At 44.3% G+C, this 25,820-nt stretch overlaps 1 protein-coding gene across 1 annotated transcript in view; it reads left to right on the top strand.

The window, feature by feature from the left end:
• Positions 1 to 18,635, top strand: part of ADGRB1 (adhesion G protein-coupled receptor B1) — a 466,033-nt gene extending 447,398 nt beyond the window's left edge. The window contains exon 33 of the mRNA XM_085604813.1: positions 16,591 to 18,635. Coding sequence (XP_085460939.1) covers positions 16,591 to 16,788 — 198 coding nt within the window. The 3' untranslated portion in view covers positions 16,789 to 18,635. The remainder of the gene's footprint in view (positions 1 to 16,590) is intronic.
• The last annotated feature ends 7,185 nt before the right edge of the window (positions 18,636 to 25,820 follow it).

Here is a 25,820-nt window from a genome sequence, read left to right as displayed (position 1 = left end):
CGATGTTACAGGAAAAATACTTCTCGAGCTCTTGAGTAGGGGTGGGCGGAATTTGCGGAATTAACCTTCGCAAATTATCGCGAGAATGTTTAAAATTATCGCAAACAAGCAGAAATATCGCGAAGATGCGGAAGTTTTTTTCCGGCATGTTCGCGAGATTTTCTGCATGGTTGCGGGTCGCCAACTTACCCATGTGGTTGCTTGCGGGCGCGGCCATCTTGTTTTGAGTTGTTCTCGCGGGCATGATCGCGAGAAGAAAGACGTGATCGCGCGACGCATGACGTCACTGCGGGCGCGAACTGTCGCGAGACAGCGCAAATGGCTAAAAACAATACAACATCTCATGGAGAACGCGACCGGATCAAGAAAACTTGTCGGCGAACGCAGGGATTCAGGTAAGGCGATCGCGCGCGCGCGAGAATGTATTATTTTACAGCGCGAGCAAGAAACAAATTATCGCCAAGCTGCGGAAACCGGAATTTTTGACATTTTCGCGCTCTCCGCGGAACGCAAAAATGTCAAATTATCGCAATTTCCGCGAACGGAACGAAATTTTTGCCCAGGCCTACTCTTGATCTTGAGGCCATCATTTGGGGGACAAGAAGGAGGGAGAGCCTCCCAGGAAGATGACTTGTGTTCTGTCTCCATTTATCTTGAGACAGGCCTAAAATGTTGTGAGTGTACCAGATCATCCTTAAAATTGAGGGCGGTCTGGGTGTTAAGTATCAAGTAAAATCCTAATCCGTGGATGAAGGCAGCCAGAGGGAAGATGTGGAGATTAAACAGTGTATGACTAATTGAGAAACTTTGAGGAACTCCTCAAATAATTGGTTTATATGCAGTACGGAAAGGGTACAAGAAGAAGGTTTGCTTACTCCCCATGAGGAAGAAGGGGATCCAGCTGAGAGCAAGCTTGCATATGGCTTTGGAGGCAAGTTTGTGGATAAGATTCTGATGGGAAACTGTATCTAAAGCTGCACTTAGATGGAGTAAACGAGAGCTACACTACTGCCATGGTCATGTATAAGGCAGATGTTATCCAGGATATTATGGAGAGCGACGTCTGTGTCGTGAATGGTGCAGAACTAGGATAGAAAAGGGTTAACCAGAGAGTTGTCTTCACAGATGGCAGAGAGCTGAAAATTGATTTCCTCTGTTAGAAACTTGGCAGAAAGTGGAAGATAAGAGATATGACGGTAATTATTCAGGGTGGTAGAATCAGCCGAGAGTTTCTTTAGGAAAGGTCGCTTGGGAAGATTTCCAGGCATCAGGGACTGTCCCATCTAGTTAGGACACAAGACACATGTACATCGGAATTGGCACGATGACTGATACAGCTTTCCTAAACATGGAGGGAGGGCAACGATCGAGTGGGGATGCAGAAGAGATGGTATTAAGGATGGTATCCTTTTTCAGATGAGGGAGGAAACAATTGTTCTACACAAGGCAGTAAAATAGGGGCAGTGGGAATGTGGAAAGAGGTTTTGACCCCATTTCATGACTGATAAATTCTTAAAATCGTGTCTTAAAACAAGGTACAAAGTGAATCACACAATTTTTGAGAAGGGTGAATAGCAGGGGGCTGAGCAGTTGGATCAAAAAGATTCTTTCAGTCATGAAGATTGTGCCTGAGGGATTAGTCCCTGATATGATGGAAGAGGCTCAAAACGAAGTACGGGCTTTCATGACTAGTTTTGTTATGTTGCTTTAGCAAGATGCGGTGCTGTATTTCAGCCGTGCTGTTATAGTTAAGTCTCCAATACACATGTTTACAGCCTCTTCTGGCTTCAGCTAGTTCATGTGCAAAGCTGGCTGCAGAAGGTTGTTTCCTACCGTGTTTGGTATGTTTACTAGGGGCAACAAGATTGGCTCCCACAGAGAGCCAACCATGGTAATTGTTGCCTCCTTGTGAATGCTTTGTTTGGAGGGATAGGTACAGAGGTGGACTTGCTGTGAAGCGAGATTCCCATTTTTGACCAGTGATGTTCTTCCAGGAGCGAGATCAGGACCCAGGGATAGAAGGGGACACAGAGGAATATTCTACAATTTTAATGTGAAAGGAGACTGCATAGTGATCACAAGAAGAGTACTTGTAGTAAAAAATAAAAAAAAATGAATTAAAAATTAGATTTATAATGTGTCCCATGAAATGAGAGGGAGAGGAGGCACCCAGCAAGAGACCACTAGAAGAGAGCAGGTTGACAAGCGCAGATGAGTCGTGGCACTCTGGGACATTTAACCAAATGTTCTGCTCACCCCAGAGAAAAAAGTTAGAATCTTTGATGAACGTGTCAGAAAAGCAACTAAAAGCGTGATGCATAAATCTTTAAGAGGGCCGACAGGCAATAGAGCAGTAGGCTGGTAAAGGAACATGTAGGAGCGTTTCCTAAGTAAAAAAGGAGGAACTCTGTGGTGGGGAAAGTAATCAGAGAGCATTGAGATGGAAATGAGAATGCGGTATATAATGTTAATCCTGCCTCTTGACTTCACACTGCACTTTTTGTGTGTACATTATTGAATCCTGTGGGGTAGGCCAGATACAGACCAGGCCAGAAACATCTTGCCTCACAGAAAATGAATCGTTGTGGGTCATGAACCGCTGCAAGAATGCCAGCTTGCTGACACTGTCATGAACTGCCCATGGTAGAATAGGCGAGCAGGAGTTTTTCCTGTTCTGAATGGCTGCCCAGAGGGCAATCACAAAGGTCTAATCACAGATCTGCCCTGATTTGACGGGGGCAGCCAATCAGGATTGTTAAAACATCTACTGTTTAAGTAATTTTAATTGGTTGCCCTCAACCGATTACAGTGTTACTCTCTGGTTAAACCAATGTACTGGCCAGTGGTCCATCATTTCAGAATGATCAGAGATGACCTGGGCTGCCCCAGAGTGGTTCCTCCATTGTGATGCACTCAGCCTGAACACGAACTGTTTGCCTAAGTTCGAAATCTCCTTTTTTTCCCAAAACCGTGCAGTTTCATGGTTGTTTGCACCACATGCAAATTGAATTCAGTGGTAGAGTACATCTTGTTGGCACTCTGCACAAATAGTGAACTAGGACCCTGCAGAATGTGGAGAAAAGACACTTCTTATCCCAAAATCGTATTACTGTGCACTTTACATATATAAAACATTGTTTCAAGCCTTATGCTGTTATAAATCAAAATTATGTATCCCTAAACATAGATGCACAAATATGTTACTACTTTCTTAGGTTGTACCTTGATATCAAGCGTCTCCAAGCGACCAGCTCTTCTTGCTGTGAACCAGTACCCAATTCTTACTTGTTCAGCCAATTTCACACCAAGCTGCTGCAAATAGTTGCCATCTCCGTCCATAGGTTTCCTCCACCAGTTTGCCGTAGATATGAATTTCTGGGTCATCAATGAATATGGTATCTTTCCAGCAGTACCCCTACTGGGCAATAGTTACGCATGCAGATTTACCACTAGGCGCAAATTAAGAGGAAATGTGTATGCACATTTAACATTTTTGCTTTATTTTCTTCACATGAATTTATTTTGTCCTGTGGAAAACGCCCTTACTATTTACCCACATTGAAATGCTGGGGGTTATCCTACCCAGTGGAAACAAACTTATTCCACCCTTCCTTATTGAACTTATTCAAATTCAGGAAGAGCTTAAAAACATGGCTTTTCAGAATATAACAGTACTTCCTTATTCTGCAATACCCCAGGGTATTGCTGCGCTTTATAAATTGCTCATTCATTCCTTCCTTTCACTAACCCCAATGATGAAAGAAACTTTGCAATTATAAGTACTCCCTTATGGTTCTAAAAGTCCTATCTATCCATCTATCTATCTATCTATCTATCTATCTATCTATCTATCTATCTATCTATCTATCTATCTATCTGTCTGTCTGTCTGTCTGTCTGTCTGTCTGTCTGTCTGTCTGTCTGTCTGTCTGTCTGTCATTACAAATAGAGCTATCTATAATGATCTATGTACATCTTTAGGGGTATGTATAAAGTGCTACATATGTCCTTGATGAAGGTGCCAGTCTCTCCTAGGGTATCTGTGCCTCCAGCAGAGCCCCTGTCCTGGTGGCTTTGCTGAAGGCATTGAAGTTTACTAAGCTGGTGCCATGTTTGATGCTATCAGACCAGGTGACTACTAGTGCAAAATCCTTAGCTGGCCTCATATCCAAGCACGGTCTGCTCACTCATGTCCCTACATGGTGGACCAGTCCTCCCCAAAGCCATTGGAGTTGCTTGGATTGGGGTACACAGGAATTTACAAAACAAACAAATAAATACCTTCGTTCAATAGCACTTTCACCATTTACTGCCCTACATCCATTCCACAATCTCCATTTATTTCTTGAAACACATACAGTCCCCAATCTCTTTCCTCAATCAATTCCACGCTCGATATTTACTTCCTTAGATAAATACTGCACTCTCGGTTCATTTGATAAAGGTCATAACACATTCTGTGGTCACTTTTTTAAATAAATTGCACAGTCCTTGACAACTTCCTCAATTCCAAAAGGGCTCCATTCACAAAGGATTTCGCACGCCTTATTGTCACTTAGATGTAAAAAAAAAATTAAGGTTTTCCTACACAAGATTATAGCAACCTGAACTTTCCTAACCTCTTTCCACCCGCGGATGACTTCACTTAGGGGCCACCTTGTTGAGAGCACCATCTTTGGGGCCACCTTGTTGAGAGCACCATCTTTGGGGCCACCTTGTTGAGAGCACCATCTTTGGGGCCACCTTGTCGAGGACACGAGGAACTATCCATGTGACATGGGCAAGGAGCGCACCTGGGTGCTGATGGGGGATCCTGGGAGATCACTAGTACTTGTACACATTATTCTGGTTGGGTTTTTGTTCAAGGGAGTTGCAGTGGAGAATGTTTTTTATTTAATGGCGTTTTTTGAGGAGTCTGGTGCCCATTATTGAATTGGTCAGATAGTGTGTTGTTGATTTGACGACGTCCCTGTACAACTTGTAATGCAGTTGATGTACTTCGGAAGTCTATTGATTTAATACAGATGTTAGTTAATACTTCAGAAGAAGAATGGATTGGTAAATGTGTTATTGATTTGGGAAGGTATTTTCTGTGCATACTATTGATTTGATGAAAAACCTGAGGACCATTTCATTGTTTTCCAATTTACACGTTAATAAATTTGAAGTCAGAAACCTGGGTATTGACTGATTGATTATTCAGCTTATTAAGGGCACGGTTACCCAAAGATGTCCTGCCACTGATTTTACTAGCACCATTTCATTTGGGGTTGATTTACGGTCATTTCAATGTACCCAAACCTACAAGTGTGTTACCTTTCAAGATGGTAGCTAGTGAAGCGAACATAAAGCTCCTACCCTATTCTAAGCCGTCGTTTAGGTTTCGTTTCACAGAGGCACATGTAGCACACAGAGAACAGGATAATGAAAATCCTAGATTAACAACAGATGTGGACCAGTTATCCCTTTCAGCATCCCTGAGCTCAAAATGGCAAAGCGATCTCCTCAGTCAGTACTACGGAGCATCTAGCGGTAATGCTGGCAGTCGCGTGGCACTAATCGTGGAATTTGGCCAGAAGCCACTCAGGTTCCGAGTGATAGCAGCCCGTGTGGCCAACGGTAGACAGGTGACTTCAGCATGGGCGGGACAAAAGAAGGAAGAGCTGTTTTAAAGTCCAATGAAATTGCATCAAAACGTTGTGGCTAATGTCACTTACCCTGCTTCAGCTAACACCTCTGACTTCATTCGATGGGCACTTGGCGCGATGTCCTTCCCTGGAAACCGGATTAAATGAGGTCTTTAACAATCCTTGCACAACTTCACTCGAAATTGCCTCGACATATTGATGTTACTTTTAATGGAACAGCCCCCAGCTAAATCACCAGTAATTATGGAAGTTGGATGATTCAGGACAGATGTCTGGATCTCACCGGCGCCTCCATAATTATCCAGCTTGATTGCTACGCCACCCGGCGTGTGCCGGACTCAAGAACTCGCAGAGCAGAAGCTTTGTAGCGAAGACGCGAATAATGAAATCAGGTCATGCAACTGAGCGCTAAGCACCTGCTAATGCATCCCCAGCTCACGCTGACGTGAAATAAAAAGAAATTGCTGGTGCTGTTGTCACCCGCGCGGTGACGGCAGCGGACTTGGGCTGGGTAAGAGGAACTAATGAAATCTCCTCCCTGCCCGTCCCCGCCAGGCATCATTGGCTGCTTATATGCAGGGTCGTCTTAACAGCATTATAGGCCTCTAGGCAAAGCAGTGCACTGGGCCCTGCCTACACAACCACTTATAGGAAAAAAAATGTTTAACGGAAAATTTGTGTTAAATTCTGATCTGCATGGGGCCCCTATGATTGTGGGGCCCCCATGATCGTGGGGCCCCCGTCAACTGCCCAGTGTGCCCATGCATTAAGACGGCACTTATATGGAGAGGTTTTGTACTTATTTTATAATGCTTAACTTGAAATCTGTTTCTAGTAACTTCTGTTTTACAGACTGGTCAATAATAAAATTCCAAGAAGATATGCGGGACCTCACTCACCATTAAATTACAGTCAGATATCTGGCGATATTGTTTGATTCAATCAATCAATCGGGGGTTTGTAAAGCGCACTACTCACCCGTTAGGGTCTCAAGGCGCTGGGGGGAGCGGGGGTGTGCAGTTCTGTTGGGGTCATTTGAAGAGCCAAGTCTTGAGGTCCTTCCTGAACTGATGCAGCGTGCGGCTTTGCTGGAGGGGGAGGTCGTTCCAGGTCTTGGCTGCGAGGTTTCAGTTCCGATCTGATTCCAGTTTGTCGTTGGCTCTCCAGGTTGTGTGCAAGAACAATGCTGGATTCGTCCATGAACATCGATTCACCGAAATGTCCGAGGTAGTGAAAGTGGCGAGTGATTGATTTGAGACAGCGTTTTAAGGTGGGGTCCACTGGCACTTATTTTTGAGACCAGAGCATAGTTTTCCTCTACAGACAGGGCAAAGAAAAACAGAAAAGGGTGAAAGAAAGAGGAGGAGAAAGACAGAAAGTAGTGAAAGAGAGAAAACAGTTGAAAAGAACCTTAGGGTGAGATAAACGAATATATGACGTTACAACGCAAACAATTACAACAAATGCCTTTACAACGTCGTTTTTACATCGCAACTACCATTACAACGCATGCCATTACAACGCATTTTTAGAAACTACCATTACAAATACCATTACAATGCATACCATTACAATGCATACCATTACAACGTATAATACTTTTGGGGCAACAGTGGAGTAGGTGTTGGATAATGTAGGGGTAAAAATCACTATTTCCACTCCAGTGAGTGCAACAGTACAGTAAGTGTTGGATAGTGTAGGGGTAGAAATTACTATTCCCTCTCCAGAGAGTGCAACAGTAGGGTAAGTGTTGGATAGTGTACGGGTAAAAATACTATCCCCATGTACCCCAAAACCCATACCCACCATAAAACAAAAAATCCCCATTACTTACCTTATAATGCGTTGTAATGGTATGTGTTGTACTGGCATGCGTTGTAGTGACATTCGTTGTAATGGCATGCGATGTAAAGGCAGTCGCGTTGTAACAGCTGCGTTGTAATGGTAGTGCATTGTAATGATTGTGTTGTAATGGTTGTTTCCCGAGATAAACAGGCAGGGAGTATGTGGTGGTGGATTTAAGAGGCGGCTGTGGTATTGGGCACCCCCAGATATTCAATAGCATCAGCCGCAGGCTTCTGAGCAAACCTTTGGGCCGGACACTTTCTTTTAGAAATTAAGCCCTGGAAGCCTACCGCTGGCGCTTTTGACCCTCAGTGACATCACAGCTTCTCAATAGTCCAATTCGTTGATAACGAGAGAGTAGGTAGAGCAAACGATGAAATGTGTAGAGGGTTCCTGAACTGTTGTCATGATTCCGCAGACCAGGGTTAACGAGGGCACTCACTGCCAGGGGGCCCAGAGGCTAAACCAAGGGTACCTAGCTACCCCTAATTTTCTTCTATAGTCGCTACTACCTATAACTCCCATTGCTGCCACATAGATATGTAATTCAAGCAATTCTGGCTTTGGTTTTATTGTGCATTGATTATGCTGACCTTGTATACGTTGGTCTCATCGATTCTCTGCTGCAAATTGTCCAGGGTTCGCTGGACGCTGCAGCCCCTGCCATCCTCCCGGCAGCTCGGGCCACTTCGGGCTGGATCCCTGGCTGCCAATGGACTTGGTTCAATGCTCCACCCTTTGCAGGTTGAGCGAGGACCAACCTTCTTAGAAAGAAAATTGCTACCCAGCAGGTCAGCGCGCCTTGCCTGCATCCCTAACACTGATGGAGTGTTACTGTCGAGAGAGTTACCAAGGAACGACTGTGCATGCGCCTCCGGGAAGAACCTCCCATGCGGGTGTCGTGATGGGCGCGGAATCAAATGGGTACATAACTTGGTGGCCGTGTAATGGGGTCCATCATCAAGGGGGTCCGGCGACATAAAAGGTGAGGCAGAAGGGGGAGTGTTTTATAAATGTCACCAGATGGCAATGTAGGAACATATTAAACAAGTTATATATCCTTATACTACATATTTATTTTCCTGCAATTATCATGAAAACAGTTTTTTCCAAACGGGGACATGCTTATTGCGGGATATACTGCAGTACACAGTTTGCTTGTGGTAAAATTAAGAAATAAGTAAATATGTAGCTAAGCATACAGGCTATCTGAAGCCAAGCTTCCTAAATACATTCTGACATTATAAATGAGACCTTGTTGAATCTACCGCCAGCTAACAAATGGCCCTGATTACTATCAGAATTTCAGCTTTCGTGAGTGAACTGTTTCAGGATTGTAGCCTGAGAGGAGGAACAGGTTGTGCACTTTTCTGTGTCTAGGGCTGTGTCGCAGTCTCAGGGAGGATCCGACAGTCTTGGAGAGAAAATTCTGAGTGCCTAAGAAGTGGTTTTAATATCTAAGTCTAAACATCACATAGCAGATGCCTTAGCCTTGCACTGTGATGTGATGAAAATACAGAGGCATGTTTACACATATCATGTTCCAAGCAGTTGCCTACATCCGTATTTAATTCAAGAATATGACAAAGAATTGCATTTTTTCCAGCATAAACAATGCCACAGTAGTGCCAGGATTTAGGGACTGTGGGTGTAAAACAGAGACAGACTCTTGAACGAGTGAGATTCGACAGATCAAGTCTTAAACATAACTGACTCTCGTTGACAGTAGACTGCGGGTAGGAACAGCACAGATTCCGGGTCCCGCCTTTGTCGCATCACCCAGCACTGGGCCCGGCGATAATTCCCAAATCCTGTGTGCATTTGATTACAGCCCCTGCAGCCCTCTCTGCTTCCTTGATTAAGACCACATTGTGCAAGCTAAACCCTCTAAACAGCTTAAATACCTTGAAGGCCAGGAGCCAATCGGATTTGTGATCTGAGATGCAAATTAAAAACATGCCCGGCTTACCTTAAGGGAGCGGCTGCAATATTATACTCACGATAATATTGAAGGGGAAGAATAAACACACTGCACACAGCATGGCTCCAGCTCCCTCCCTCTTATGTGTCTTTGAGCATAAACCATCTAAGTGGCAGACAGACTCCCCCACCACACCAGGGCGTAGTGACCCAGAAATCCTTCTTTGGCTTATCGCAAGTGATGATAATTAATATTGTGGCTGCAAGAGGGAACTTGCATGCATGGACGCCGAATGCAAAGGAATGCCACAGAACGGATGCCACAGTGACCTCAAGCCAATTATGTGCTCATCTGAGACTTTAGTGAACCAAGGCCTTATTCACTACAAAGGGACTCAGCGCGGTGCCGCAAGCCATTTGGTTGTGTGGCACTGAGTCACTTACAAAGCACAGGGATGCGTCATATCTACAACGATATGATGGATCCCTGTGCTCCCCCCTGCACTGGCGCACAATTGACTGCCATGCACTGATGCAGGCAGCCTTGCACTATGGTGCAAGGGTGCCTGCCTTTCCGGGAGATAGTTTTTGTGCAGGAAGGCACATCACAAGAGGTGATTTCCTTAGAAAGGAAAATATGAGGAGAAATCAAAACATTTCTCCTAGTTGCGCCTCCATAACGCCTCCTGTGGGGAGGCGCAGTAATTTTGACGCATTTCTAGGTTTTCCGATTTCCCATAAATCTGGAAATGCAGCTGAAGTCATGGGTGTTGCGTGGGAACACCCACAGCAACACCGATGAAATGCCCCCTTCACGTAAAGTGCTGCATGGAAAGGGGCCATTTGCACAAGAACAGGAAAAGCCACACAGGGTGGCTTTACGTGTCCTTGTAAATATGAGGCCGCAAGATGCGCCGCCGGTACGTCACAAAAAGTGACACACTGGTGGCCCAAGGGGCTTGTAAATAGGCCCCCAAATGCTTTACGATGCGGCCCATATCATCTGCCCGACGACACAAACAAATGAATACTTCATTAAGGCTAATGGTGTCATTTGTTAGCAGACTTCTCTCCCAGACAGATTGCTTCTTTTAGGCCTTAATTAAGCCTTTGAAAAATAAGCCACAACTTTCCTCTGTTAAACGCCTTGTGTTCTGGGTATGAAAGTGCTCTAATTAGCACACACCAGTGACTTGTACACACCAAGGTATGAAGGTATAGGGAGATATTGTGTCCCCACAGACCTCTGAGTTTCTGTGTCTGTGCCTCAGCACAGTGGAATGGGATGGGAGATGCCGCTCGCTCTCCAGAGGGAAGAGCGGCACTATGTGGTGTTGGTAATAGCAGTATCACACAATATAAATAGACTTACATACAGTCAAAAGTTTCAGATAGCATATACATTTACAATATACGAATAATGTGATCAGATAAACAAAGTGTTCAGAAAAATGTCCCATCGAATACACCAGACCAAGATGAATTAAAACTACACCCTGGTTGTGTAGAATTACAGATATTCTTTAGCAAATAGTAGATCAGAATGAACTGATCTAAAAAAATATTACAGTAAAACCAGTTCTGGCTTTCAGATGTCTTTTCTCCGGAGTTTTATATAGCATGAACTTGACCCGAAGGTATCAGAGCGCTTTACATGAGCACCAGTTGTGTTGCATAAGGACACATTCATTTTTGTTAGGCACGGGGAGATTAATTGATTTGACCAGATTTACAGCATGTTGAGCGTCGTTGCCGGGACTCGAACTTGGTTCCCCTGATTTGAAGTTGACTGCCCTAGCCGTTAGGCTACAGCTTCTCCCCAATTGCACCAATATTGGCGTTTATGTGACACCAGCATTGGCTTTTATGTGGTACCAGTCTTGGCTTTTGTATTACACCTTTAGTGCTTAGAGGACGATGCTAGGTGCTTTGTGGGGTCGGAAAATGAAGTGGGCGAGGTTACATTGCGTATCAAGTAGTCGGCCACTAAGAGCAGTTGTTTCTTATGGGTGGGTTGGGGCCCGTCCTTTCGTTGTCTCGCGTTGGTTATTTGTAAGTTGCACTTGCAGAGATAAGACCGAATGGTAGTTTGCTAGGTGACGCGATGCTGGGGCGAGACTTCAGAGGTATGGGTGTTTTTGATAGAGGATTTACATTTCCAAAGTTTTTCTCTGCAAGCTTAGCTAATGTTCAGAGACAAACACTGCAAACGATTTTATTGATGGAAACAATTTGCGAATGATAAATTTGCTAAGAAAAACCTATACGACCATATTCAATCTTAGCTGGACTCCATCAAAGTGGAAATCATCTTACAAGAAGGACACATTTAACTCACAATGGTGAAAACACTTTACGGCTAATTTACAAGCCCCTTGCACCACCCTTACGTCACTTTTCCCATGTTAAAAATGAGGCAAAAGTGGCGCATGGGGTTTGCAAATCTTCCCCTTTGATCGGGTAAAAAGCTGGAATTTTGCAAACTTTACTAGCAAAATCACTTTGCCGCAACCATTTTTTGTGCGCATATTCACTAACAAGTCGCCTGTTGGCGATGAGGGTAAACTGAGAGGCAGGCCTTAGAACGAACAGCGAGCGCCTTAAGCCGTCCTTAGAACTCCGCAAAGTCTTGTTTGGTAGGGAAGTGTAACAGGACAGATTTCTAAAGTGTTGAGATTTTTGTTAAGGTTTTTTTTGTTTTTTTTTACTGTTTAGGGCTTTAAGCATTTCTGAAGTTCGTTTGATCAGCTTTGGTTTTACTCAAGAACAGTGGAAGCAAGCTCCATGCACGTGCCTAGAGTACCAAAAAGCTCCACTTCCTTGGTGCAGGAATGTCGACGAAGCATCTGAGAGGGCTGATAGAACCTGAGCTTTCAGGGATATTGAAGGATCCTTTAGGTCTGCCTGCTGCACGATGCATAGATTTAAAGCAGAGTCGGGTCAGTGGGCACCAGTGATGAGGGCGAACCAATTGGGATGAATCCCATCTGTGCATTGAAGCGAAAGACGCTTGTTTAAGAGCTTTAACTTATGAACCTGGATGATGAATCTTGACTCATTTGGGTGTGCATTTGTGTGCATGTGTGTGTGTGTGATAGATTTAAATTCTTGTTCCACCCACTACCAACACACTTCAGATTGATGGCTTTAGCCAAAAGAGGATCCTTGGTCTATGTTTAGAGTACATACACATACAAGGTTGCCCATGTGTGATTGTGCATTCTAAAATGAAATGTGTTGTCTACAGATCTCCATTTTGTATCTGTGTTTTCATGGCTTAATGTTACACCGCAGTGCCAAACTTTCTAATGTCTACAAACTTTCAAAGCAAGGTATTGATCACTCTTAGGGGCATATTTACAAGACCCTATTGCCACAGGAACGTCACTTTAATTTCGACGTTCCTGTGGCGATATGGGCTTTGCCATATTTACAAGGCAGTGTTAAGCCACTTAACGTGGCTTAACACTGCCTTGTAAATAAGGCCCCTTTTCACGCAGCACATAGCGTGAAAAGGGTGGGCAATGGGTGTTGTGTGGCCGTTCCATCACAACACCCATTGAGATTGACGCTGCCCCATATTTATAATGCCAATAAAAAGAACTTTAAAAAAAAAAAAAAAAGCAGGGCTGCACCATACTGTTGTAAATACGGTGCAGCCCAGTGTTTCCAAAGTGGCGGAGCGCGGCGTTAAACCAAGAAGGTTGATGCCGCGCCCCATCACTTTCCTTGTAAATATACCCCTTAATGTTCAGGAACCTAAAATGATGTCATTGTCGCCAGCGTCTCTGAGCCTCCATGAACAATATGCAAGCCCTCCTTCAGATGTATGTATCCCTTCCATTGCACACTGCAAAGCACATTTGGGTGTGTGGGGGAGTTTGATGGACAAATAGAAGCCACCAAACTGAGTAGCGTTCTCCGCTTTAAAAGGCCGGTATGACTGTGGGAGGGTGAAGGACATGTTCTGCTTACTACTGAAACAAGTACCTGACAGTACTACATATGACGGACGTCTGGCGGAGGTAGAGCCATTCGTATGGCTGTTCTACCTCGGAAGCGTTCTATTATAGTAGCAGAACTAGTCGCATATCCATCCTTGGTTTCCGAAGATTTGGCGGTGCTAAAAATAATGTGTTCTAATGTCACTGGTCACTATATCAATCAGTGCTGTCAGCTACACAATGTCCCTGGTGGACAGAACAAAAAGCATGTCATAAATGTATGAATGCAGCAGTTAGAAGACATTGTGCTGTTCTCCTGTTACCAAGCTCATATTTCACACCATCAGCGGTCAGCAAGGTTGATGTGTCCGGGGCTGTGTTCCAGGTCTGTAGATGGATCATTCTGGATGTAACATAAGCTAGCATCATGCACATGTGGTAAACCTTTACAGACGTTTTATGTACGATGCCGGGCGCATTCTACTTCAACTTCCATAAAGCAGAGAATCTGAATATTGTGCTTGGTGGATCCCATTGACTTGACCTCTGGCTCATTTCTGTTGAGTGTGGGGTAAAAAAAGGCCTATTCAGGGAGAGACAGAGTACACACTTGTTCCCGGTCCAGATTTTGTATCCGAAGGAACAAGTGTTAAGCACCACAGGTTTAACAATAGTCTAGGCATTCCAATTTTTTTTTTTACTATTGGACTTGGCCCTCTCTGCAGGATCGACCCCAAACCTTTTGCCTTCACCCTCCTATTTTGCTAAATTTGTTCTTGTCAGCTTTAGGACACTGTACACTTTACCATTGCTGACTAGTGCTAAAGTGCACGTACTACCTCCTTAAAATATGGTAAAATAGGCTTGCACCCGATTGTTATATTTAACTTAGTTATAAGTCCCTAGTAAATTGGTATGCCATATAACCAGGGCCTGTAAATTAAATGCTACTAGTGGGCCTACAGCACTTGTTTTACCACCAACTTAAGTAGCCCCTTAAAACATGTCCCAGGTAAAATTACAGCATGAATGCAATTTCTTTTTATAAGAATTTTTTAATTGTTTTTCAAAGCATTAAATAAGCTGTCACTGAGCAAATATTTTATAGAGCGCTTGTTACATAGCATTACATAGCATCTTCTGGCCACAACCCACACTAGATATATAATAGTACAACCCATGCCCCTACATATGGTGCCAGTCCCCTCCAAACCATAATAGGCCCACCATTTGAGCCAAACTATGTCATATTTGGGAGGACACCCTTGTGTGATATAGATAGTCTCTTCCAATTCTACGCACCCGTCCATACTATACCGCCACAGGAGGGGAACTGGTAGAGGTCCAGTGTTAAGCTATTCCCTTTTGGCCAGCAATGTTCCCAGTCCTACTAACAGCATGTCCCCTCGGGGTGCACCCATATCCTCCAAAATATCCAAACGAGCAAGTCTAGGACCAGCAGCCACATGGGGCCCACCACCCTGGACAAAATTGAAAATATTCGAAACCACCTTCGATGTATGATGGGGCGGGTCCACGCAGTATGGAAACAAATCTCCTCTAGGCCCCAGACACAGCAAACACACAGCAAAGGGATGCACCCTAGCTCTCCAAAATCGATAAGGTGTAAGGTACGCCTGTTGAAGGTATTCAAACTGGATGAGCTGGAGCCTTGCCGAAATCGTCAACACCTGGGGTGTCATACAGACATCCCACCGGTCTGCCTCCTCCAGGGGCCCAACCCACTCCTCCCATCATGCTCTTAAAGGTCCGAGGGAGTCCTGGGAGTGTTCCACCAGTTTGTTTTATATACATTTATGATATTCCCCCCTTCCCAAGGGGACCCATTATTGCCTGCACCTCCAGGGGATTAAAATCTGGGACCTCCCGAAAGTTGTCATGGTAGTCAGTAAGAGCATGTCGCAGCTGGGGATCCCTGAAACATTGTGAGGCATGCAGTTGGAATTCCAACTGTAGGTCCTGGATGGAGCAAATATGACCTTTGCCCCACACATCCCCATGTCATGTGATGCCCAGCTGGTCCCACCCTCTGAACCCCTCCAGCCCCGCCACCTGTGCCAGCCACCAGCCCGCCCATAGAGGGGTTTCCATTGTAAGGGGTTGGTCCTAGCTCGTCCCCCTCAGCACTGCTCCCCAGTTTTTAAACACCTCCTTTGTGTTGTTCAGGACTTTAGGTCTAAACTTAGACTTCAGCTCTAAACTTCGGGGCTTAGCAATGAGAGGCTTGAGTCACTTTTTTTGATGCTCCGGTGGCGTAAACCTCTCAATTTTACCTGTGTGGCGGCGCAGAGCCACTCTGCGTGGCTTTGCATGGCCTCATAAATATGGAGTAAGGCACAGAAGTGCAAGTCACTGCCTTGCCTTACTCTGCATCAAGGAGGCGTTCCATGGGCGATGGGGTAGGTTTTCCCATGCAGCACCCATGGATTTTGTCGCTGCCCCAGATTTACATAGTCACGTAAACCTGGCGCATCGTCAAAATCTTACACCTCCCCAGAGCAGACATAATGAGGAAATATTTTTATTTCTGTTGGTTTTTTCCTCTTTCCATGTGTGCTGCATTCCGCAGCACACAGAGAAAGAGGACAACTCCTCTCTGGATTGTTTTTGTGTGAGAAGGAGCCCCTTCCTGTACAAAAGCAATTCTGCCTGCAAAGGAGGCATCCTTGTACCATGGTGCAAGGGTGCCTACGTTGGCGGTAGACAGCATATTGTGACCAGCACAGGGGAAAAGGACAGGGATGGGGATGCACCCTATTTCATGAATACAGTGCATTCCTGCCCTTGCACAGTGGCGTAGGGCAGCGCCACAAGAAGACTTGTGGCGCTGCCCTACACCAATTCCTCCTAAATGAGGCCCTTAGACTTTAGGTCTGAACTTGGACTTCAGGTTTAACCTTATACTTTAGGTGTAAACTTAGATGTCAGGTCTAAAGACTTTAATTCTAAGTTTACCTTTGTGAATCGGGCCGGAGTATGCAGAGTGGATGAGTCGTAACACTGGTGATTAATAGTTTAGCTGTGGAAATGGGCCAATCAACTAACCTTCACTTCTCATAATTAAAGGTTTCTGTTTTAAGTTTCTGTGCACACAAAGAGGTGATACTGTTGTAGTTTTCTTATGTGATTGGAAAATGTGTCCCAAATAACCAAGTCATCTGCTGTAGCTTGATGTGCGTTGCTAATCATGAACAATTTTCTTTTCTCCTGCAGCAAGAAAAACAGCAGACACCAAACAAGAGACCCTGGGAAGGGATCAGGAAGGTCCAGTCCCCGCCCTCGTGGGTTAAAAAGGACATGGAGCCCGTCTCACCATCACCCCTAGAACTAAAGACTGTGGAGTGGGAGAAGACGGGGGCCACCATACCTCTAGTGGGACAAGACATTATAGACCTTCAGACGGAAGTCTGAAGGAGAGAAAGACTCGTTTTTTTCAAAGGAAAATGATTACATTAAAGAAAAACAGGTGGAAAACGTTTGGTTTCTTTTGAAACCCTAAATACTTTTGTATTGTTCTCAGAAGGGATCTTACATTATAGGAGCTAGACCAGGTAGGTGCAGAGCAACATGATCTTTCCCAGGTAGGACAGAGAAGAGGGAGCACGGGGCAAGTCGTGAGGCCAGGAGGTGCAGGATGAAGTGCAGAGCTCGCTATACATGTAGCATCTCCGGCCCCTGAGACATGAAGAGCAGAGGCATGTGCTGAAGCCGCCATTAGAAGAAGGGGCGTACAAGCTTTTGCCCTAAATCCTGCGCCATTAAAGTTGAGCTGTAGTTTCAAGTGTGACCTCCAAGAGTACTGATCCTGGTGTTTGGGTTTAGTGTCATGTAGAGCCCCTAGTTACTTTGGGAAACATGTGCTGTTCTATTGCTGGTACCCAATAGAAGAGAGCGAGAGATAACAATAGAATTGAACTGGCTGTGGAGGGGGGCGGGCGATAAGATCCGCTTTCCCATTGGATGGAGGCAACTGTGGACAAAGTGCTGGCACATGTTCGCAGGAGCAAGCAGTTTACGTCCAATACCTGAAACTGTCGAAAAAAGGAAATGTGTTGTTCTGGACCAGGTCTGCGCGTCTACTGCGAGTCTCAGGTGTGTCGGGTCTTGAAGGCCCTCACGGCGGGGAGGAGAGGAGCAAAGTTGGTCTTACATCAGACTGGTCAAAAGACATGAACACCTCTGGCAAAGGATCCAGCCGCCATTTTGCTGTTACTTTGGGCATTGTTCTCGAACATGTGAGCATATTCTCCAAAGGCGGCGACAAGTATGAGACCGGGAAATTCGGAGCTTACAAAATCAATCATGTCTGCCAGAGAACTTTGCTGCTGAATACAATGCAAACAAACAAAAAGCACTTTCGAAAGTTCAAGAACTCTCACTTCCCAGTTCTCAAGTGTAGGAGGGTTGTCCCTTTTGTGTTTGGATACAGGTGTCTAGAGGGACTTGAAACACACTTGTGCAGAACAAGGGAGAGGAGGGGATGTGGGGCTGCTCCCACTGTGTGGTATGTGACTGAGTGGAAGCTGGCCCTCCTGCTCCCCCCACGTGCCACTTCTGACCACGCCCGCCCAGCACAGAGGTTGCGGAATGGATTGGGCAAACCACAGAGTGGTGGGAATATGCAGCTCACTGAGACACATCAAGTTTGTTGCAAGCAGCACTGAGATCTGAGAGCTTGAAGGGAAAAAAAATGTCATGGGTTAGATACATCCATAGGAGAAATAAATCAGACACATTAACCTTCATGGAGGTTGCTTGATATGCAAGCATTTTGCGCCAACGTTTAAAAAATGGCATTTATCTTGTCATTAGCTGTATAATATAAGAAAACAGAAAATATATAAAAAATTTAAAATCCAAATAGTAAATAAGCGAGAATACTTAAAAACTGTGATGTAATTGTCAGATTTTAGATTCTATATGAAGAGAAAGCACAAGGCCTCCGCTGCCGTGTTGTATAATATTGTAATTATTATAATTACATATAATGAAATTTTAGCATACAAAATATCTTTCTACTGTTTTAACCCTTTTTTATTTGCCCCCTCTGCTGTCAAGTTACAAAACATTAACAGTGTATAACCCCTGGAATAAGTGTTTGTTTCACAAATGTTTTAAACTGACCCTTTTAATTTGGTTACCTTGGTTAATTCAGAAGATTCCTTTTTTTCTTATTTCTGTGTTTGTCCGTCTTTTCTGTACAGTTTTCAGAGCACAAATGAATGTGTCTTATTTCTAATAAAAAAAAGTGTAAACAATTGCTGTGTCTACCTTACCTTGTGATTTATTGCACCCATACCTTTTTGGAGATGCTATAGATGGCTCCTTGGAAATGATTTTTCTGTGAGGTGAAAAGATTTTACAAGAAGGAAAGGAGCAGACAAATCTCATAGAGCTAAGGGAGACACCAAAAAACTGCTATGAAGAAAGAGTGCAGGGTCGTCCTCTGTGCCAAAGGAACACGCTTCAGAGTCTAAACTGGCCCCCGTGAAAGCTAGGACAGAATTGACTCCCTCCCTCTACATCTCCGGACAGCACTCACCCTGCAGAACGCCTAAAAACCTGGATATTCGACTGACAGCAGCACCCCCAGCATCTGGATACCCTCATGGGTGGTAAGCAGCGCTATCATAATGCATTGATTGGTTGACAATATAACCAGAAGACAGAACAACAGGGAACAGCACAAGGAACACCAAAACAGAAACTTGCCTCAAGCAAAAGCAGGACTGGAATCAGAGTCAGGAATAGGATGCGAATACATAGAGCTGAAATACTGAAAACAAGGCTAGGGAAGCTCTACACTCGAAAAAGCAAAGACAGAAATATGCAAACTGGAACACCGAACACACTGCAAGGAGACTGCATATTGCAGGGCAGATCAAGAAAAGTGCAGACAGGAGACTGATCAATGTCTAGCACAAGAACAGAGAAGCAGGGAAAGAAACAAATAAGACAAACTAGATAAAAACAGGAAAATGAGTATAGAGAATAAGGGAAATAGAATCAAAGAACAAGCCTGTAATAGCAGCAGAGACTCAACAGTCAGTTGCAAGCTTCTGCACTCTGCGTTTACAGCGCTGAAATAGCTGGAGGCTCAGGGGAGGAGCGCCGTGTAGGGAGCAAGCCAGGTGCAAGGACTTAGCTAGGGAACCACCAATGAAAGGAAGGCTGAACTGGGACCTGGAGAAGGAGAGTAGAGAGAAGGGTCCGGAAAGAAAATATAAAGAGGTCAGAATAACCGTAGGATCCAGGAACAAATCCGGTGAACAGGAAACCACGACCAGGATGTGATCTAGGAAGGGTCTGAAGACAGAACTACAAGTACCATAATGCGTCTGGTAAGTAGAACAGAAATGTGGAATAAAAGGTGAAGCAAAAGTATGTATGGTAAGTGTTCATTGACCTATACTGATATAAAGCAGGTTCGTAAAGGGCGATCATGAGTGACATCTAGTGGCAGGATAGCAGAATCCTGACACAGAAGGCAGCTGCCACCAGGCCAGATACAATTCATATCAGCCCCAACAGGCCCTCCTCACTCCAATCCAATTGTCCATTCCACTGTTCTTGCACACAGTCCCCACATTTCACATTCCATTCAAAGCATGCACCTAAAGTGAATGCAAGCTCCAATAGACACTGCTGGAATCCTCCCTCTTCAGGGCTGTCAGTCAATGCGTGTCGGAAGGCCGGCTTCACTGGCTCAGCTACATTTGTCCTGGTCACGACCACCAGGAAAAACCTGCCTTTCTAAAGCAACACTAGAAGAAAATCTCCACTACCCACTGGGAAAAAACTCAAGGGCATTATTTTTGAGTTTAAAAAAATAAACAGCTCTTTCAGGATCGTTTCTGCAAAACAACACAACATTTATTTAGCAGGGCCCATACAACATGTTGTCCACTTGGCACAGTTCTCGGCCTTCACTGGGAGTTTCTCTAAAGGCAGTGAAACCCCCACCAGGCAGTCGGGGAGTTCACTCTATGGCAAGTGGCCCTCTGCCAGAGGAGGGGAGGCGTGGCTTCGGCTGACCTGTAGGGCCACCCTCAGCGGTATAAACCACTTTCTTTGTCTACTATACATAAGTGGCCAATATCCTAAGTTGGCAGGGAATTCGGGCAAACGTTGCATGTTTGGATGGAACTAAGATACTATCATATACTCCAGTGTTGTAGGTTAAAGAGAACCATCGTGAGTGTGAAATCTTTGTTGTTCTTGGTCTCCTCTTCATCAAGAGGTGGAGTAAGTAGCAAAGACTTCACCCTGTTCTCAGCCTATGAAGGCACTCGATTAAAGACGCGAATGAGCTGCCAGCGACACCCAGCAGCATGCTCCCGTGATAAAGAGCTCGATGTACTAATCTATAACACCATGCAGCAACCAAAGTCATTTACCAAGCACCACGTCCAGCACTCCCCAGTAACCTTACAGACAAGCTCATTATCTCTGGTGAATCTCTGCAGCCCTGGAACCAGAACGCCTCAGAATGCAACCAGAGTCATTTACCAAGCACCACGTCCAGCACTCCCCAGTAACCTTACAGACAAGCTCATCATCTCTGGTGAATCTGCACCCCTGGAACCAGAACGCCTTCAGAATGCAGTCTTAAGAAGTGTAAAAACGAAATACAAGACAATGGGCCCTTTCATGTATGCACACAGGATCTCGAACAACATCCCTGTATAGATCAGGACCACCCCGACCGTGCTACAATTTAGGAAACTGGCGAAGACTCATCTTTAAAGAAAACAACATTACAATGCATGGAGCGTCCCCAACGCAGCCTGATCTTGTCATAGTCATCGTTATGCTGTGCTTCGATCATGCACAGCGCTCTGCTGCTCTTTGGCTATGCTCACGCTAAAATACCATGTACACATACATCCTGTACTGAGTTGTGCTAGGAGAGAGGGCTATGCCATATACAGTAAGATACACCTCTGCTTTTCTCTCTCATAGCGTTCTTTCAGGCTGCCTAGCGCTATGCACACACCCTTGTACCATGGTGCAGCGGTGTGCATAATGTCTGGCATAGGTTCTATAGTGTATGGGTACCCTTCAAATAAATGCAAAGGACTATGCTTAGACATACTTTAGAATTCTCACTCATATCTGCTTGTTAAAGCCTGCACCAAAGAGGCAATATTTTTGCACCAAAGTCCTGTCCACTGTTGGGTGATGGGGTTTTGTATCTAAAACCATGGGTGGTAGCCAGTCCGACTGGATTTCTGTCTCAGGTTGGCACATTGGCATGGTTCTTCTTGCCAGGGGGATTAGGAAGCTCAATACCAGGCTTTGTTTTGGAAAAGAAATCCAGAAAATATATCGATGGCATCCAAAGTGTAGATTCGATCTTCTAGGTCTTTGAGTAATTGTGGATGGCGCACTCTAGATGCCAATTAATATGATCTGCGGGGGGTCTGTGTTGTAATGCTGGCTGCCTCCTTCAGTTCAGATAGGTGCTTGTGCGTCAGTTCTGCTGTGGGTTTGTCAGGCGCTTGACTCATAAACGTATATTTCCCTTTCTATTTCATTTTTTCGAATATCTTATTTGGAACCTGTTTCATAATGGTTCAGCAACTACCTATTTTGATAGGGGTAAAGCTTAGGGGACCAGTTATACAGCATATCTTGCCAAGGAGTTCCTTAACGGGGGGTGAGGTGACATTGTGAATGTACGTTAGGCATATCCTTTCAAAATATTTTGCTCATAAGTTGCACCTGGCCCATATTGGCTGGGTATACACCATATCATGACGTAGCAAATCTGACCATAGCAGAAGTGAGACACTCACTAGACCAGATAGTGGCAATGTATAGGTGCCTTTGTCAGTGCCATCTACAGCTGAGTGCAACAGGAGCATTTATTCCCAGTTCTGCACATCAAGCAAACCCTGTGGTGCTTCACAGACAAAGCACCCACAAAGCAAGATAACATTCAATTTTGGATGACTCACAAAACTAGCCAGCTAGAAGCGGTTTATCTTGACATAACACCCCAGGGTAGACACAGGCTTTTAGCTATGTGTGTTCCACTTGGCATGGTGCCACCTACAGAAGAGTGTACCACCTGGGGAACAACAGGGCCTATTATCAAAAACGGCGTTAAAATTATCGCCGCTTTAGCGACAGGAAACTGCCACTAAAGCGGCGATAATGGGCTTGATAATATGCCGCAGAGAATTCCCATAGAAGCCCATGTTCTGGTGTGAACTTTGGTTAATTTTAACGCCGTTCTTGATAATATACCCCAACATTCGTAAGTATTTATACTATTACACATGGCAGACTCTCACTAGTGGTGTTACTGGAGTTGTTCAAACAAATGGCGCTGCTCCTGCTCTGAATTTAGGAACTGAGTCAATCTGTAATTTTCAGAGAGATTCCTTGATAGCTCTGAGTAAGTCAAGGAAAAGCTGCAGTACTGGTAGAACACCAGAGGTTGGCAGCACTTCATGTTCAATATGGTGAACAAGAGCTACTAGAGATTATTTCAGAAATGTACCCCTATGTGGGCCATCACACTTCAGGTTTTCGAGCCATAAAGTCACAGCTCAGAGCACAAAGTTAGAATGAGGTCTATGGTAAGGAGAAAGTTGCACCTGAGACTAAGAGAAAGGAGAAGGTGAAGCAAAAACCCAGAACTGGATCCCCTCGAACATAGGAATCAAGGAGGGGTGGGAACAATGTCAGAGACCGTGATAAAATCAGGTCACCTGATCGGAATCAGCATTCTGCTGGCCATCGTTCCTGTTATTTAGAGGACTCTGGGGACAGTAAATGGACAAAAAGTATGTCAAACAAAAAAAAAGTGAACTGATGCATGAAGTGGAAGTTAGCATAAAGAAGAGGAGAAAGGTTCATACTCAAAGTCTCACTTTAGGAAAAATAAAATAGCTGGTGCAGTGAGAAAGCATTCAATGAAAGCTTTGGATACTTCTGTAGAATGGGAAATGAAATTGAGGGGGATTTATTGCACAAAATCAAAACTTTATGTTACTGTCCTTAATCAGATGCTGATGATATCATCCTTGCAGAGAGTCAGTAGCATCCGGTTCCTATAAGAGATGCACCTGGAGGTGAAGAGGTAATATGCAGGCATTTTCCTCATTATCTGAAGTAATCAGGGAGAAATATGCACAAAGATTTGCCCCAAAGCTGGCTGCTGCATTATATAGGAGCCATGCTGGTGGGACAAAGAATCCACTCCACATGTGACTTCCTTAAAGAGTAGGCTCCAAATTCAGGCTCAATATCCCCGAAAGCCAGAAGCTAAGCGCACTGTTTTAGATCAATTACCACATCAAGGTATAATAGACCCATGTCATTCTCCAATGAACCTTTCTCTTTGTCCAGTTTTAAAACCTGATAATTAATACAGAATAGTTTTATTTTATAGAAATTGGAATGCACATACACACACACGTCCTACAAAGCACCCTCAGTACTGGTTTAATGGCAAATATAGTCAGGAAAACGTATAAGACAATGGCAACAGCTTTTTCATTATGTGGTTTTCAAAACAAAACGCTTATGAAAGATTGCCTCAGGGGTATAAGAAAGGCCCTAGCCTCTTTGCAGCAGGGATTATGGAGATTTTACAAGAAGATCCCAAGGCACTATCCTTTAAATGAGGACATCTGTGTTAAAGACCATGATTTGACTGAACTCTCGGTTAGTGTGACCGTTAGCAGACAGGGGTATAAAATAAACATTAAGAAACCTAAATGTGTCTATCTTAATGTGATCTCTTTTGGATATGAATTATCTAGTAAGGGTAAAGGATTGGCACCTGGATTCTTTAAGGAGTTTATGATAATTTACAGCTTACAAATACATTAAAGAAGTTACAAGAACCCACTTGTATGAATTAATTACTCCCACGTTTTCTGAAAGAATTGCACTACAACATATACAGCTATGTTATGTGAACTGTAAGCAGACATGTTGGAAATAGAGGGGCACATTAACTAAACTTTCAAGCAATGCAGCGCAGCAAAGATGCTGTGCTGCGTTCCATTGCGTGAAAGGGAGAGAGCAAAAATGCTCCCTATTTACTATAGTGAAAGGGTGTCTATGCTACAAGCAGGATTGTTTTGGTGCAGAAAGGAACACCTACCTCCACTCACACAATCCTTGGCAAAATGTACCTCTTTCCATGTGTTCGACAAAATCCAGCACAAGTGGAAAAAAAAGATAACGAGGACAAATAATTATATTTCTCCCCGTTACGCCTCACTGTAGTAGGCGTAGCATTTTGACGCATTCCCAGGTGTACAAGACTTTGTAATCGGGGACTGCACCAAGATGAAAGGGTGGAAGCATTGGAACGCCCATGCTCTACTCATGGAACTCTTTCCCAACGCAACCAAAGCAAGGCAGCGGTATGGGATGCCTTGCGTTACTTTCTATTTGCTAAAAAATGCCAAGCCACCCAAAGTGTTTTTGCGTGGCTGAGTAAAGAGCAAAAATGGCTTTGCGTTGGGGCTGCGCCACAAAAGTGACATCTTTGGAAATCTGCCGCTAGCTGTCTTTGATTCTGTTCAGAGTTACACTACTGAGCAAATATATTCACACTTACCTTATTAAATCTTCATTTGAGTCTGCGTTTTAGAAGCTTTTTATGAAGACACTTTGTGATTCAGTTCTTTCATGAATTCCCAGATTTTCTTAGCATGTGAGGGAATTAATTTTCCCTTCACATGAAACTGAATTTGCTTGATTTGCTCTATGACAACGCTTAGCATTTTGATAAAATGTGTTAGTTTTTAATTATATAACAAAGACATTTATGTAATGACTATTTATCTTTGTTAACCTTTAATGATTTGAGTTTGTAACTTTGCTAATCTGCTAAACGACCTTCATGGTGTGCAGATCAACTGGTCACTGTCACCCTTGTATGGCCTAATGTGCATCACTGTCATTTATTTATTGTTGATATGTTGATGTTAAACCTCAACCCTGGACTTAAGTCCGTCTGTTCAAGTGCAGCTTGTCCTTGAGTTAGCACCAAGGATCTGTATGGTGTAAATCCCAGCCTGCTACAAAGTTAGTTAGCAGCAGGGATGAAATGTTGGAAATGTTTTCTAATGTTGCAGGAATCATACACCTTAATATCATTCGAACTGAAATTAAATATTCTCTGTTTGACACCAACAAACACTGCCCTGTCTCCAAGTTCACCTAATGTTATTGCAGAGGATTCCAGTGTGGACTCCCAAAAACTGTGTGCATCTTCCCCTCCATACATCATTTTAAGGGGTAGGCACACAGTGTTGCGGGTAGGTAGAAGATGGAAGTGTGGTTGGCAGTGGTCTATTCCTTGAGCACGCACCCCTTCAAAGCTGAAGTAACCATCTAGGGAAAGGATGTAGACTAATGGTTAGGGTGGTTTACCTCAAATCTGGGGAACCGGGTTCGAGTCTCGGCAACGATGC

The sequence above is a fragment of the Triturus cristatus genome, chromosome 5_1 (genome assembly GCF_964204655.1).
Source record: "Triturus cristatus chromosome 5_1, aTriCri1.1, whole genome shotgun sequence".
NCBI lineage: Eukaryota > Metazoa > Chordata > Amphibia > Caudata > Salamandridae > Triturus > Triturus cristatus.
The sequence above is the reverse complement of the archived record's forward strand: the minus strand, read 5'-3'. Positions and strand labels throughout refer to the sequence as shown.